Source organism: Vigna unguiculata, chromosome 3, assembly GCF_037176805.1.
Source record: "Vigna unguiculata cultivar grain cowpea cultivar isolate G323 ecotype 2 chromosome 3, ASM3717680v1, whole genome shotgun sequence".
Taxonomy (NCBI): domain Eukaryota; kingdom Viridiplantae; phylum Streptophyta; class Magnoliopsida; order Fabales; family Fabaceae; genus Vigna; species Vigna unguiculata.
The window spans coordinates 40,934,892-40,952,421 of record NC_140794.1 but is presented as its reverse complement, the minus strand read 5'-3'; the positions used below and the strand labels follow the sequence as shown (position 1 = coordinate 40,952,421).

General features: G+C 30.1%; 1 protein-coding gene across 2 annotated transcripts; it reads right to left on the bottom strand.

The window, feature by feature from the left end:
• Positions 1–4,376: 4,376 nt before the first annotated feature.
• Positions 4,377–10,993, bottom strand: LOC114176258 (Pentatricopeptide repeat (PPR) superfamily protein). 2 transcript variants are annotated; one of them, XM_028061234.2, is made up of 2 exons: positions 8,318–10,993; positions 4,377–4,961 (listed from the first exon to the last, which is right to left on the bottom strand). In XM_028061234.2, exon 1 carries the CDS (start codon positions 10,786–10,788, stop codon positions 8,674–8,676), a length of 2,115 nt encoding a protein of 704 aa, XP_027917035.1. In that variant the 5' UTR covers positions 10,789–10,993; the 3' UTR covers positions 4,377–4,961; positions 8,318–8,673. The 2 variants fall into 2 exon arrangements, with proteins under 2 accessions (XP_027917035.1, XP_027917036.1); XM_028061235.2 differs by having other exon boundaries at positions 8,321–10,993.
• Positions 10,994–17,530: the final 6,537 nt, after the last annotated feature.

Sequence of the window (17,530 nt, the reverse complement as noted above, 5' to 3'; positions counted from 1 at the left end):
TAATCGATTTTGTTACTTCATGTTTTTGTACAAGATTAAAACTAATTTATAAATATTTTTACAAAAGAAGTAAATATTTAAAACTAATATATTATTTATTCATTTTTTATAAGAATAAATTAATTAATATTATTTATACAAATAACAAATTGGATCATCTTTTAATTGGAATCAAATTTATTATTTGTATAAATGTTATAATAATATTTATATTAAAATTCATTAAAAAATATAATTAAAAAAACGTGAGTTAATAATATATAATAATTTAATATGTTAAAAAGTCATTTTTAATAAAAAAATATTAATATAGTATTTATACAAAAAATAAATTTGGTCTCAAGTTGAAAAAGAATAATATTGCACTATTTTAACAAAAATTAAAATTAAATTAAATCAAAGAAATATATATATATATATATATATATATATATATAATAAATTAAAATTAAAATAATGAAATTTGACACCAAACACGTAAGATTGTCTTGTCGCATGACAAAATATTTTACAACAAATACATAATTACAAGTGATAATGCACTTAACATTTTTCTTTTTTGAAGACCTATTTAAAAACCCTTTTCAAAAGTTAGAAGGTAATTAAGGCAAAAATGAAAACGGAAACCAATTTAAAAAATTTGAACCAAAATGGACTAAACGAATAATTAAGTTTATAATCTACATATATATCTCATGGATGATCCTCTTCACAACCATATCACAACCATATAGAAGGAAATCATTTTAGTCTTCCATTCAACTTTTCAGAATATATATATATATATATATATATATATATATATATATATATATATATATATATATATATATATATATATTTAATATTACAGGATTGCAAAATAAAAGAAATGAAAATGAAAACGAAAATGCAGATGTAATTAAAACAAAAGAAAAACTGCGGTAATAATAAAAGAGAGAAAAAGAAATGAAAAAATGATTAAAAAAAATTAACTCAGGTAAAGTTTATATTTTTCTCTAACTTTATTTTAAAATAGAAAGTGTTTTATTACAATTAAAAGATCAAAGTATCTTTGCATGTGTAATCTTTAACAAATATAATTATATTATTTTCTCCGTATGCAATTTTTTTTTTGTATTTCACTCTCTACATAACTAAATAAGAAAGAATAAAATTATAATCGTTTCCGTTCTCTTCGTAGCAAACAACTTAAATAATTATCTTATCTTTCATTTTATCTTCCTTTTATTTTCTTTTGTTTCATTCATAAACTAGGTAAAACATAAGTGACACGATGATGACAAGAAATAAAACGTAACTGTGTACAAAATATTGTAAATTGTTTTTACAGAAATAGAAGTTGACTTTAGTAAGAACATATAAGAGTTGAAAACCTTAATTAAATTAAACATGTTGAAAATCTAGATATTTTAAATTGTGTTTTTATTAAATAAATGGTTTAATTATTCGGATCATACCCATTTTGGTTCGCAAATTTCAAAATGGTACCCACTTTGAACTTTATCTCAATTTAGTACCCAATTTTGATTATTGCATCAATGTAGTATCCTCCGTTAAGTTTTCACAAACGCCGTTAATTACCTTGTCACGTGTCAGTCTCTGAATTTTTTAATTTTTTAATTTTTTTTATAATTTTTTTATAATTTTTGAATTTAAAAAAAATGTCACGTGTCAAAAACCCTTTATGTGACACGTGGCATTGTCAGTGACACGTGGCAAGGTATCGCCACCTGCCAAGTGTCATTGTCTTCATTTCAACTTAGTCCTAACATGTGTCTATTTGTTTCAATTTAGTACCCATATATGTTCATTGGTTTCAATTTAGTACCCAATTTATTTGTTTTAATTTTGTCTAAATATTTTTTTACAAAATAGAGAAATATTGTGTCTCCCTTAAGACCAAATTTATTATTTATATAAATGTTATATTTATATTTGTTATTAAAAATGAGTTATAAAATTAAGTATTGAAATTTATATTAAAAATGAGTTATTTGTTTCAATTTAGTACCCAATTTATTTATTTAAATTTTATTCAAATATATATTTTTTTTAAATGGAGAAATATTGTATCTCTTTTAAGACAAAATTTATTATTTATATAAATGTTATAGTGATATTTGTTACTAAAAATGAGTTATAAAATTAAGTATTGAAATTTATATTAAAGTTAATAGTAAAAGTCATGAATAACATATTTGTAAGTCATTTTTAATAACAAATATAAATATAACATTTATATAAATAATAAATTTGGTCTTAAGGGAGACACAATATTTCTCTATTTTGTAAAAAAATATTTAGACAAAATTAAAACAAATAAATTGGGTACTAAATTGAAACCAATGAACATATATGGGTACTAAATTGAAACAAATAGACACATGTGGAGACTAAGTTGAAATGAAGACAATGACACTTGTCAGGTACCTTGACACATGGCAATACCTTGCCACGTGTCACATCAAAGATTTGACACATGGCAATTTTTTTTTTAAATTCAAAAAAAAATTAAAAAATTCATAGGCTGACACGTGACAAGGTAGTTAACGCCGTTTGTGAAGACTTAACAAAGGGTACTACATTGATGCAATAATCAAAATTGGGTACTAAATTGAGACAAAGTTCAAAGTAGGTACCATTTTGAAATTTTCGAACCAAAATTGGTATGATCCGAGTAATTAAGCCTAAATAAATTTATGAAATTGAATGTTTAAAATATTTTTAATTTTTATTTAAATATTATTTTTTCTATCAACACAACAATATAATAATTAGTTCTATTTTTTTATATATAACTTGTTGATTCATTTATTCTCTTTTCAATTTTAACTCATCAATCAATTAGTTTATTCTCCTCTCTAAAATCAAGTTCACTGATAAGTTATAGAGAATTGAAAAAAGAAAAAAAAATTAATAAATTAACAATAAAAATATGAAAATAACAAATATATCATCTTGTTAATTAATTATAAAATTATATTGTTGCGAAAAAAATATTTTGAATAATTGGTCTGTGGTCTAGGTCTCCATTTCAGTTTAGACAGGAACAATAATTAATAAAATAAAATTTTAAAATAAAGATTTACTTTAATATATAATTTATGAAAGGTTTAAAAACTTAATTAAATGAAAAGAAAGTTTACGCAGTGATTAAGAAGCAGCAAGTTGATAGTGGTTGATGAGTGTGTAGTAGTGCTTTAGACATTGCAATTGTAGTTTTGGTTTCAAATGATTAGTAAATACCAGTGATGAACTATAATTAGTTGCTCATTCAAAATCAATTATTCTCCTAAAATATAGTATACAGACAACTTTGGATATCAACATGGAAATGACAATATAGAGATACAAATGCCTCTAATCAACTTGTGGTGGTGAAAGTTTAACTAACTAAAATAATATGCTAATATGTAATGCATGACTATGCCTATAAACTAATCCTAAATTTACTAAAACCAGATGAAGTTACTTTATATGATGAATGAAATGATGAAATGAATGTGTAACATGTACAAACAGTAATTAAAGCACGAAATATGAAGTTTAAAACCAACTAGAATGAACAAATTACAAACTGTTTGATGAAATGTTCATCAAAACCTAGTTACCACTTAGTATTCGATGAAATGCCTAAATGAACCTAACATGTGAATTTTACAAGGTAGATGCATGAAACATGCTTTAATCACCTAAACTAACTAAAATATGCATATGAAATTCAATAGAAACTCGAAAATCACAAGTGAATAAGAAAATCACAATTTATGCAGTGAAAATATGTATGTGAATGTGCGCTGCATGATTCAAATTCTGATATTATATAGATTAATAGATGATTTGATGATGAAAAACACTTTCTATTAACATTAATTGCATCTAGGAACTGAAACGAAGCTAAATGATTGAGTACAAATGAAAATCACAATTCCAAAGCCTAGGCTAACGAAAAAAACGGTATTTAACAAGAAAAACTGTCATATAGGTTTTTGAGTTGAATTAAAAAATTAAAAATGCTAACATTCATCTAACCAACATCAATCAATTACAACTCACAAAAAATGAAATTCGAACTTAAATTGAAATTGGCAAATCACAGTGAAAAAAAAAGACTCAAGAACACTTAAACTTGCTTCTATCACAATTTTCCATTAATAGCCAGGTTTAACACTGAAATCTTGGAATTTTTCGGTCTTTTGGACACACTAGGTTTTTGGCATAAATCCATAACCAAAACTTAGTAAGATACGGAAGAAAAACTGTTCAATTTACAAGATTAAGAAGAATGTGAAGAGAAAATTGAAAACACATCATGAAATCAAAGTGAAGGTGGATAGAATCAAGAATGAACGAGGAGAACGAAAATTAAACGGTGAAAATGAAAAGAAAACATGAATTGAAACATAATACCGAATGTAGAACACAAATCTTAGAGTTCTTGACCCTATCTCTCACTTAGTTCTTGAGCTCCCAGCCAAGAAAATGAGAGGAAAAGAAGAGAAAAATGAAAATTTGTTTTCGTGAATCTGCAGAATGTCAAAAGTGACGTTTCCTATCTATTCTTAGCTATTTATACCTTTCTTAACTCACCTAAACTCAACTAATAACTGTAGTTAACTGATCTACCTATTACAAACAACTAACAAAAACTTACTAAGACTAACTAAAGCTAACTAGAGTGATTGACTAGTCATGCGTAACAAGGGATGATGGGTTGATTCAGCTTCCAGCCCTTTCTGAGGTTACTCCAACTCGGCAAAAGTCTCTCTTATTGTCTCTTAGAGTCTCCCAAAGCTTGCACCAAGTTTGGAGTTGATTTGCAAGTCAACCCTAAAGTCAACTTGACAGCTTTTGACTCTAAGCTTGTTCTACTGCACTTTCTGCTGGCTGTTTTGCTTTTGTTTTTCTTGCAATCAAACTTCCATCAACCTTCATTCACTGTCCCTGATCAGTTTATGCTGTAGCAAAACAATTTACACAAGTTAGTCACAACCACCTTAGTAAAAACACCTAATTAAAGCTAGACTAGTAACTAAACACTTAACTAAAAGCTGGACACATTTACCTAGTCTTCTAACTAATATAAACTAATTCTAACTATGATTCTAATTAAGTAAAACAATAAAGCTAACTAGAATGCAATGCACTGAACTAATGCCATGCTATTAACATAAGAGTAAAGGAATCTACCTAGACTAGAACTCATACACCTAATAGTACTAGATTACCAAGACAAGCTAATCAAAACTAAAGCTCTAATTTCTACAAATGCTAAACTAAACTGCTGAAAACTAATGGCACTTATACTATCCTAAAAGTATGCTAGACTATCCTATTAATACTAATTCTAGAACAAAAGAGAATTTAACAAAATAAGAGAATCTAATCTAAAAACACATATTTAGACCAAGAAAATCCCAAAAAAAGTACTATTAACACCTATATTTGTGTAAAAATAGGGACTTAACACCCCCACACTTGCTCTTTTGCACTCCTGGGTAAAACTAAGAACAAGGCACAAAGCCTAAAAACAAAATCTTCATAGAATTTTCACACCAATACTCATTCACTTCATCAATTCCTAATATTCCTAGTATGTACATATGCAAAGAAATCTGAAATGAGCATCAAGGCCTCCAAACCAGTCAAATACAGTCCACCTCATTGAGTTTCAGCAGAGAACATGCCATTCACTTATGCACACCAGAGTTAACCTCACAAGGATGTGTATACACTCATTCACTCTCAAATTTATCAAGGGAAAGTGTTTACCCTCTGCACTTGCTATAAAACTGCATTTCCATAGGCTTGTAGAACCTCTAACATCCGCCAATATGTCAAAAACACGCTTAGAATCAATAGGACTTGCTTTTTAGCTTGTAATGTGGTTTGGCTAGGGGTAGGTCAGAAATGGTTGCAAGGCTTTCAGTCCAAAAATAGAATCAATAGGACTTGCTTTTTAGCTTGTAATGTGGTTTGGCTAGGGGTAGGTCAGAAATGGTTGCAAGGCTTTGAGTCCAAAAATAGAATCAATAGGACTTGCTTTTTAGCTTGTAATGTGGTTTGGCTAGGGGTAGGTCAGAAATGGTTGCAAGGCTTTGAGTCCAAAAATAGTGAAACAGTGAGAAAAAAATTGGTTAAGGGTGTATACTCAAGTTTGGTTTGGCTTTTTAGCATCATACCATGATAAACCAACTTTGTTTGTTTGTTTTCAGCTTTTCACTTTCATTTTTTTCATGCAACTTTCTGAATCTTTTCATTTTTCAGCTTCAAACACTTATTTTCTCTTTTTCCTTTCTTTTCTTTGCTGTTACAGCCTTTATACAGCATATTTTCACTTTGAAACATAATAGCACCCCCCACACTTGAGCCTCACACACTCCTTTGATTTGTTCCACTCATACACAGCATTTTGACAATGTATTTTTGTGGTTTTTCTAGTCATGGGTTGTTCAACAGGGAAAAATGTACACAAGAAAGGATAATAAGGCTCAAATCATGGGAGCAATGGTGTATGAATGCAGGTTGGTTGTATTTGGTCGGTAGCAATACTAAAAAATGGCCTATATCATATTAAAAGTGTGCTCAAAACATGTGGCATCAAAAAGAGTTTCCACAAGTTCTAGATTACAGCATACACAAGTGAATCACACAAATCAACAATTAAGGCTCAAGTCTCTCTAGGTATAGAATGTGTTGGTGCACAAAGTGTCTAAGCATGTTAACTACCTAATCATCAATAAAAGAAATGCACAAACCAGCTAGAATTCTCTCAACTCAAACCAAAATTTTCACATACGTGCACATCATAAAATTGACCATAATGAATGAGTGAAAGTGTAAAATCTGTAAACAACACCCCAGACAACAACTAAATCTATCTACACAAGTCCTAATTTACTAAAAATAACCAAAAATTGATTCAGAAACTTACCTCTAACAAGATTTCTAAAATTGACTACTTAAACCTCAAAAACTCTACAAGATAGCTAAAATTTGCAAACTGTACTAAACTAGCCTAAAAATTTGTAAAGAACCTATCCTAACAAATTTAAAACAGTAAAATCTAGCTAAGAAGCAACTCACATTACAAAAAATACCTAAAACTCAAAATATGACTACCTAGAATCTAAAACTAGCAACTAGAATAGTCTAAAAGTGCTAAAAATGAAAACTACACTAAACTATTGTTTAAAACTGTCAACTAACTACCTAGACAACTTTTGAATGGTAAAAGAAAAGTGGAAACCAGGAAAAAACTCACAAACAGCAACAATTTCAAAATCTTACTAGTTAGAACCAAAAAAATGCACTAGAGTAGGCTAACACTATGGTACAATGACTAAAAATTAATACCTAAGCTACCTAAACAGAAAACTCACTTTCTAAACAATTTCTAAATGGTAGAAGAATGCTAGAAAAAATGGTAACTACTACAATTACAAAGAACTACAAAATTTCACCTAATAGAACATAGAAATGCATCGTAAACTAGCTAAAACTAGGCAAAACCCAGAAACTGTACTAAATAAACTTGAAAATAAAATTGTATTACAAGTATCTAAGTAAGTTTTAAATGTTAAAGAACTATAAAAAAACTGCACTATCTACAGAAAATGACAAAGAAATCAAAATCTACCTATGCACCTAAAATTACAGCTCTAGACTAAAGAAAATGAGTTAAGAAAACTACACTAGTTCTAAAATCTACTTTTAACACTATCTAACAGCAAAGTAACTATGCACACAACTTTAAAATCATCAAACTAGACTAACTATAGTCCTATTTGCTTACGAAAACTGAAAATGCAAAATTTGACTACCTGAAACTAGAAAATAGGCTAAAACTAGTGAAAACAGGACATAAAACTAACTATTCTCAAAACAGCAATTTAAACTACTAACCTAATTCCTACAAGTTTTAAAAAGCTAAAGAAAACTAAAGATAAAGATAACTAATGAGAATCATGAAGAATTAAAAAATTAACCTATGCACTGAAATTTGTCTAACTCACCTATGCAAAACTGAAATGTAAAAACTACAACTCCACAAACTATCTGTCATTTTCAAATTTAAACTGCACCTACCACAGAACTCAAAAAATTACGTTTTTGCATTCAAATTAAAGATAATTGAATCAAGATTCCAATGCAAAAAGAATCAACTCAATTGGATAACTATGAAGAAAGTTATGAACCAGACAAACAACAGAGGTCAAAGCTGTCAAAAGAGGAAAATTCTCACTACTCTAGATGACTATGCAGAATTTTAAATGATAGCTAACTTGAAAATGTAAAGAAACTAAATATATACCACCATTCAAAACTCTGAAATGGCTTAGCCTCAGTGAATAAGCACAGACACTTTCCGATTTGCTTGATTTGATTGCTTAAGTAGCTGAGTCTAGTCATATATGGCACTTGTCTTCTTCTATGTACTAGTTGCGTCTAGACCCAATTCATGTAGTTTTATTCTCTCTCAGTGCTAGTATACAACATGCAGCCACAAGTGTAAATTTTGGGATGAGAACAATCTTTCCTCCAAAATAACGGGCGAGTACTTGATGTCTTCCTTAGTCATGAAGTTCAAATCAGCATCTTGTGATAAAAACACTGAGCAAATCATCCTTGAAAGCTTACAACCAAATCCAGAAAACAAAAATACAAAAATCATAAGAACATTTTATCATCACAATCATCTAGATTATCCAAACATTGCTGTAGCAACATTTGATTGACAAAATTATCGAACAACTTAATTCCTTGATTTAGTTGTTGCAGTTGTGTGTATATCTCCTCACATTGGGGATGGGAATGATCTTCAGCATTGAAAGCATGCACTTTATTCTTCACTTCTATCCAACTCCAACCTGGAACCTTTTTCACTCCCCTTTCTCGCATCATCCTTGTTACACTAGCTTTCTCATTCCACATCTTGAATCGCCCATACATTTCAGAGAGTATAACATAAGAACAGTGATCCTCAGGCTCCAGCTCTAGCAAAGTTTTTGCTACTTCGCTAGCTAATTCAATATCACCACAAAATCTACAGGCACCTAACAAAGTTTTCAACACCATTGCATCAGGTTCAAAAGGCATCGTTTCAACCAAAGCTTTTGCCTTCTCAAGTTGCCCTGCCCGACCATAGAGGTCAATTGCACAAGCATAGTGCTCCTTTAGCTGTGGAATTCCAAAATCAGACTCCATAGACTCTATAAAGTTGCAGCCTTCTTCTACTAGCCCATTATGACTGCACGCAGTTAGAACTGCAACAAAGGTTATATGATCAGGTTTCACCTTTTTCTCATTCATTAAGTAAAAGAGGTCAAGCGCAACGTTTCCTTGTCCATGTTGTGCATACCCAAAGATGATTGAATTCCAAACAATTGCATAGTCTTTGGAAGTTGCTTCAAAAGATTTCCTAGCATCTTCTATTATCCCACATTTAGAATACATGAATATCAACGAACTGCCAACATAATTATTGGTATCCAATCCTACTTTAAGTGCTAAGACATGAACCTGTTGACCTAACTGTAGAGTTGCTAGGTCCGAGCATGATCTTATGACAGCCGAAAAGGTATAATGGTCAATTTCTATGACTAGAGATCTCATCTGTAGAAATAACCTCAAGGCATCTTCACTCAAACCAACTTGTACATATCCTGCCAAAATGGAGTTCCAAGTGCAACCATCTTTGAGATTCATTGAAAAGAATATTCTTAATGCATCTTCCATTCCCTTATCATTAAATCTGATGTACATGGCAATCAAAGCATTGGAAATAGGAACAGAATCTTCAAGACCGCTTTTTATCACCAACCCATGAAAACATTTTCCATTGCTTTTACGCTCTTGTGCAGAACAAGCACCGACAATCCCGGTGTAAGTATAAGCATCAGGCTCAAACCCAAAATTCTGCATATCAATGAAAACTTTAAATGCAAGATATTCTTTCTCGTGCTTCAAATAAGCACCGAGCATGGAATTCCATGTAACTACATCACGACAGGAAACAGCACCATCAAATACTCTCTCAGCATCTTGCAATGAACAACAATCAGAATAGGCTGTGATAGAAGCATTGCAGACAGTATTAAATGATTCCAGCCCATGTTTCACAATTTTACAATGCAACTGCATTGTCAACCAACAAAACTCAGCATCATCAAGCAATGTCAAAAGTGGAGACACCGTGCCATCATCAATTTCTACACCCTCAAGCTCCATACAATGTAGCACCCGGAAAGCCATGTCACGATCACCAACTCGTGAATAACCAGCAACAAGTGTATTCCACGACACGTAATTGCGCTCTGGCATGCTCTGGAAAACAATGTGTGCATCGTTAACTCTCCCACACTTGACATACATGTCCAAGAGGGCACTACCAGAAAACATGTTTTCTGATAACCCCATCTTGAGCATGAGAGAATGCATCTGCTGACCAAGTTGGAGCTCGCCAGCTAGGGCAACACCCTTGAGAATGCTTCCTAATGTGTGGCTGTCAAATGCAAGTTCAGACCTTCTCATTGCACTGACGATTTTCCATGTGGTTCCCAGGTGACCAGAGTTTGCATAAGCAGAAATAATGGCGTTCCAAGACACCGTATCTCTGTGGGGCATTCCGTCGAACAGTTGGTGAGCAGAGGTTAAATCTGAGCATTTTGCGTACGATGTTATGAGGTTGTTGGCGATGTAAAAGTCTGCGATGGATCCTAACTTGATGGCTTGGCAATGGGTTGCTTTGAGGCCAAGCAAAGTGAAGAAGTGCAACTTCTTCATTCATGAACATCTCAAAGGGATGATGATAGCCTGGTTTCCAAATACATAAGATTTTGATGCCCAAAACGTTGCCTTCTAAGATTGAAATTTCACATGATCTACCTGCACAATAAACAACCTGCATCCATTATTTACAACTTTACAATACTATGCGAGATAGTAAAGATTTTCTCTACCTGCATCCATTATTTACTACGCACACACGAATGTATGTGTTAAATAATGTGATTTAAAAATGTGTCAAATTATAGTTAATAAAGTATTGTCATGTTCAATTTTAATTTTAAATTTCAATATTAAATTTTTTTTATAGTTAAATTTGACACAATAATCTAATTTTATATCTATATCGATTATCAAATATAGTGAAAACATATACGGATGTTAATTTTTTTAATAATAAAGTTATAATTATAAAAAATATATAAATAAATTTTACAATAAAACATAGTTTTAATCTTTTATTTATTTTATAAGTAATTTTTATTAAAAATAATTATTCTAGGTTAAAAAATTATTAAATTAAAAAAAGCAGTCAAATAAAAGAAAGCATAACTGATAAATTAATTATTTAAATTTAAAATTGATCTCTAAAATTAAAATTGGAAAACATGGAACCAAAAGAATTAATCTCCTTAGTATATATAATAAAATAAGCTTATAATTTAAAAAAAAATTATTATTACAAATTAATTCTACACAAACATTAATCAAATATAAAAAATTTCTATATTCACAATCTTTTGTATGGTAATAAAAAATAAAAAATTTTAATTATATAAATAAATATAAATAACTTTAATAATTGTAGATCATTTTATTTAATTTATAAGTAGTTTTTTATTGTAAATAGTTTTATTCTTAAAAAGTAGTTAAGTTTTCGAAAAATAGCCAAATTAAAAAATACGGTCACATTTTAGGTTTAAATCTTCGATTAATCTTAGTTTTTTTCTAAAATTTCATTTTAATTTTCAAATTTTGATCGCTCTTAATTGGATTTATAATTTTTAAAATGTATAAAAATTAGGTCATTCCCATTAATATTGTATTAAAGCAATAAATATGTGTCACTTATTAGTTTGTTGTTTTTTCTGATTTTTTATAATTTATTTATTTTTTATTGTTTTAGTTTTTTAATTATCACGTGTCAAACAAGTTAATATTATATCACATCAGTGGCAAATCTTGACTAAAAATGTTGGAGTGAAGGTACCAAAGTAATATAATTTTGATATCATTATATTTCGTCATTAGTATAATGCTTTAAAAAATTGATTCTCTACTAAATAATTTGATTATAATGTTTCAAAATATGTGAAAAAGTATAATATATCTTGTTTTCATTAATAGTTTCCTTTTTTATCACTTTTTAATATGAATTTATTCTTTTATTCTTTATCAATATATATTTTTTGTACATAATATTAAAAAATAATTTATCATAATTTAATAAAAATTGATGCACATAATTATTAAAAGAAAAATATATTATAGTTAAGTCACAATTAAAAATCAATTATGAAAAAATACATGATACAATTTTTGTTCTATATTCATAACAAATGAATAAACAAAAAGCTAATGAGATAAAAAAAAATGTTTTCATTATCAAGTGAGACAAGAGATAAGATAGGAAGAGGATAAATGAGAAATGAAAGCAAAAATAATTTTATGTCTAGCTTTTTTTTTCTTAAAATACAAAAAGAAAATATATGAGATGGAGATTATTACAATTTGTGAAAAAACTAAAAAAAAAATAAGAAGGAAAATAAAAATTATATTGATAAATATTTGGTTTAAGTACTTTTTTGATTTATGTTTCCATTTAAAAATGTTAAGTTGGTCTTCCAATTTTTTTAGTCTCAATTTGGTCTCAAATTTTTGAAAAACTAATGCAATTTGGTCTTTTACTTAAATTTCTTGGAACGGGTAGATGATTCTTTCATTAAAATTCAAACTCTTAATATGAATGATTTGCTTTGTTGATGTGATTAATATAATCCTAATGTCAAACGAAAATTATATTACCTTAAGTACTTTATAAAAGAAATAAAAAAATACACCATTTAATTTTCATCAATTCTTAAATATAATTTAAAAAATTCAATAAAATTTTAATATTATATATATAATTAAAAAAAAATCAAAATTTGGGGGGAGCCATGGCCCCTCCCTGCCCCAATAAACATCTGCCCCTGTATCACATGACAGTGTCAGTGTAATGTGACAGTAGTAGTATCTTCTGTCTTGTGTCATTACCTGCGCTGTCATTTACTTGATCTCAATTTAGTCTTGACTTTTGCTAAAATAAACATTGTATCGATATTAATAAAAATTATAATTTTTATATAAATATTGTATCGATATTTTTATTAAACGTGATATTTTTTACATGGCAAAATATTAAAAAGCAATCTAAAAATTAAAAATAAAAAGAACTAAAAGAAATTTAAACAAAATTTTAAAAAAGTTAATTTTTTTAAAATTAGAAAAATCCACGGACTGATACATGACACATATTTAATATTGTTAGTATAATATTAACAAAAAAACTTAATTGTTACAATTTAAAAAAAAAAATAGGATCAATTAAGATAATTTAGATTTTCATACAAAAGCGAAGAGCAAAATGATTTAAATCCAAAATTTTTAAAGATATCATGGTAAAAAGGTAATAATTTTAATTTAAGAAATTAGTTTATAACGTACACAAAAATGAATGAATCCACACACACATATATATATATATATATATATATATATATATATATATATATATATATATATATATATTCTTTTAATCAACATAGTTTTAAATAAAAAAATTTATTTCTTTCCTTCAAAAACTAACTATATTTTTTTAGCAAACCCACAAGCCAACTTTTTTAATTTAGGTTAAATCATTCCATAGGTCCCTATTTTTGTAGCGAAATCTCAAGTAGGTCCCCCCATTTTTATTTGACTCAATTGAGTCCCTATTCTCGAAAAGTCATTGCAATTGGTTCCTTTCTGTTACTTGACCAGTAACGGTGCTAATTATGTGCCACGTGTCAGCACGTGATCTTTTTGACTTTTTTTTTAAATTTTTTTAATTTTTTTAAATTTTTTTTTATAATTTTTTTAAAAAAAATTAAAATTGCCATGTGTCAATCTGACATTGTGCCACGTGGCAGAGACAGTGTGATGTGGCAGTGGCAGTGTCACGTGTCAATATTGGATGTGAAAAGTCTCAATGTAGTCCCTGTATTTGTTATTTTGTCTCAATTTGGTCCCAATTTTTTTAAAACTGAATCAATTTGATCCTGTATCAAATTTAAATTTTATATAATTTTTACAATGGTATTTTTATTATAGTTGATATTTTTAACAAAATTAAATTTATTTAAATGTATATTTTGCACTAATATTTATTTAAATTTTATTTTAAATATTTATATATCCATAATTTATAGATAAATGTTAGAGTTGCTTTAAAAATAGAAACTTTATAAATTCAAATATAAATTTTTTTAAAAAAATTATAACAATTCTAACATTTGTCTATAAATTATTGATATATAAATATTTGAAACAATATTTAAATAAAGTTAAATGCAAAATATACATTTAAATAAACTTAATTTTGTTAAAAATATCAATTATAATAAAAATACCATTGTAAAAATTATATAAAAATTAAATTTGATATAGGGATAAAATTGATTCAGTTTTAAAAAAATTGGGACCAAATTGAGACAAAATAACAAATACAGGGACTACATTGAGACTTTTCACATCCAATATTGACACGTGGCACTGCCACTGCCAAATCACATTGTCTCTGCCACGTGGCACAATGTCAGATTGACACGTGGCAATTTTATTTTATTTTTTAAAAAATTATAAAAAAAATTACAAAATTAAAAAAAAATTAAAAAAAATTAAAAAAAAAAGTCAAAAAAACCACATGCTGACACGTGACACATAATTAACACCGTTACTGGTCAACTAACGGAAAGGAACCAATTGCAACGAATTTTCAAAAATAGGGACTCAATTGAGTCAAATAAAAATGAAGGGACCTATTTGAGATTTCGCTACAAAAATGGGGACCTATGGAATGATTTAACCTTTAATTTAAACACAAAAACATAAAATGAAAAGATTAAATACCTACACTAAATTGTGCTTCATATATATGAATTATGCCTTATAACAATTACATTAAAGTCACGGCCAAACTCATAATTTCATGTTAAATTCACACAACACTAAAATTGTGGTACATTATGTAAGGCCCATTAAAATAATTTCATTCATTTATGCCCTAAAGTAAAGGGCTGCCCCTTGTAATTGGACCTAGGGCTGGCCCAAGTGATAAAACTAAACCCTAATTTGTCCTAACACACTCACTTTCACTCTTCACAGAATCAACCGTCACTCTTTCTGCTCCGAGAGAGAGAGAGAGCTCTGCTAGGGTTCAATCGCCTTTTCGCTTCCAGTGAGCTCAAACCAATTTTTCCGCTTCTCGTAAGTCCATTCCAACTCGTGCTCATACTTCCTTCGATGTTTCTTCATGTTTGTTTTCAGCTAGGATTCTGTAGTGAGCTTATCTTGTGATCTGCTCCATTGTTTTCCAGTTCATAAGCATACCCCTAGAGTCGTGGTGTCCGTGGTTGCGGTTGAGTTCCTGTACTAGCATATTCCAGGTAAGGGAAGCTAGAACCCCCTTGTCTGGTGTGATTATGATGTGTGCCCTTTTAGTTTAATGATTTTCGAGTTTGATATATTGTCATGGATGTTTGGACTGGCTGGTTTTTCCTGTTTGGGATATGTTTATGTGTGTTGCAGGCGTGAACAATGGCAAACACTGATAATCTCGCCCAAACGAGCTTGCCTCGCCTAGGCGAGATGAGCAGAGGCTCGCCTAGGGCTTTCTGCGTGAGTTGTCGCTCAGGCGACCAAAACTCATTTTGAGCGAGCAGATGTCTCGCCTAGGCGAAAGGGATCTCGCCTAAACGAGATTACGCAAGGGCTACTGTCTTCCTTGTCGAGCTCTCGCCTAGGCGGAGGGGAGCTCGCCTGACCGAGAGTCATTCTCGCTTGAGCGAGACCCTCCAGCCTGAGCGAGGAGCTGGGCGAGGATGCATCCCGAGTTGTTGTTCTCTTTGTGCTTGGATGTTTAAAGTATGCTTATATGGGTTATTGTATGATGGCTTAATGGGAATGAGTATGCATGATTGAGAGGGGATTATTTGTGGGGGATTGTGAGCTTGGCATGATTTCTATATGAGTTATACATGAGAAGTTAGATACATATATATGTGCGTGTGGTCACAAATTTGGCATGAGCAACAATGGACCTTGATGGTTGGTAAACCAGTGGCATGGTATTGGTATGAGAGGAAGCATTTTACTGATGATTGGTAATGACGAGTTGGTGTTGATTTAACCGTGAGAAATGAGGATTGGTTATGGATGTTGGTATGAAATTTTATGTGTAATGTATGTGTAAATTCTTGGCTGTTTATATATGTTGGTCTGTGTCAGTGCGTAATTCCTTGGGGTCTCTAGGTGAGACTTTCAGGGTCGCGCTTCAGTGGTCGAGACGTAATTCCATGGCCTCTGTTAGTGGGTGTCCATGGTGGTGCTCCATCTATATGGTCTGGTAAGGATTCAAGGTAAGGTTGCATCCTGACACTCTAAGTAGTCAATTAGTCTCAACGGACTGACTCCTGTGGTGAGAGTAGCAGGAGGCCTGAAATTCATTAAGGCTAACCTTGTGTGTGAGGGAAATTGATTCATTGTAACACTTGTAACACTTAGCTCGGGGGTGAGCAGCTCGGGGGTGAGCAGAGGTATCCACCACAAGTGCAAGCATCCGCTGAATTCGACCAGGCTATATGTATCCGGATGAGTCGAGTCTTAATGTATTGATTGAAGGGTCATAACATGCTTGGGTGATAGATGTATATTGTATATGTGTATACTAAACTATGAAGGTACATTTGATTGCATGATAAAAATGTTGTTGGCTCTAGCTTACCCTTTTCTTGTTGGTTGCTTTGTATGTTGTTCTTCTATCTTCGCGATGATCATCAATTTTATTGATGGGAGCAGATGCAAGAGGTAACCGTGGTCAACAAGGGAGAGACGAATCCGCTGCTTAGCCTTCTTGGGCTAGACCTTCTGTCCTTCTTGGGCTATCTTTAGGGCTACGGCCCATGTACTTGTCCGCCTTTATATCTCTCTAGGATTCCAGTAAACTGTTTAACATGTTTCCTTTATTTTGGTGGCATCACGGTGTGCCTTGGTTTGTAAGGCGTTATGTTTAAACTCTAGGACTGCATTGTTATATTATAATTGTGTGACGTTTCTTTAATTACGCGCATTAATTAAATGGGACGTTACACATTACTACGAGTTTTGCTTAAGGTAATTATAAAAAGTAAATTAGACTGATTAAAATCATGTCTGGACCATGCAACTAGTCTTATTTGACACGATTTACCTAAATTTGTATATTTTTTTTTAAAATTGTCCATTTTGATAAATTAAAAAGTATAAATTGCATCAATTTAGTAAAAAATAAAAAGTTTCTAACTATTTTGTTTATTAATGGAAATTAAATGCATATACTGTAAAATCCTAGAAAATGGTATTAGTATTTTAGAAGTGATAGTAGTTTAAAAATAGTGAGACTCAGTTATTTTAATATTAAAAAAGGTTTTAGTATAAATAGAATTATTATAAATGAGTTTCA

Bases quoted from the DNA above. Each gene is read 5' to 3' on its own strand.
- LOC114176258 (XM_028061234.2), bottom strand. From the start codon at position 10,788: ATGAAGAAGTTGCACTTCTTCACTTTGCTTGGCCTCAAAGCAACCCAT.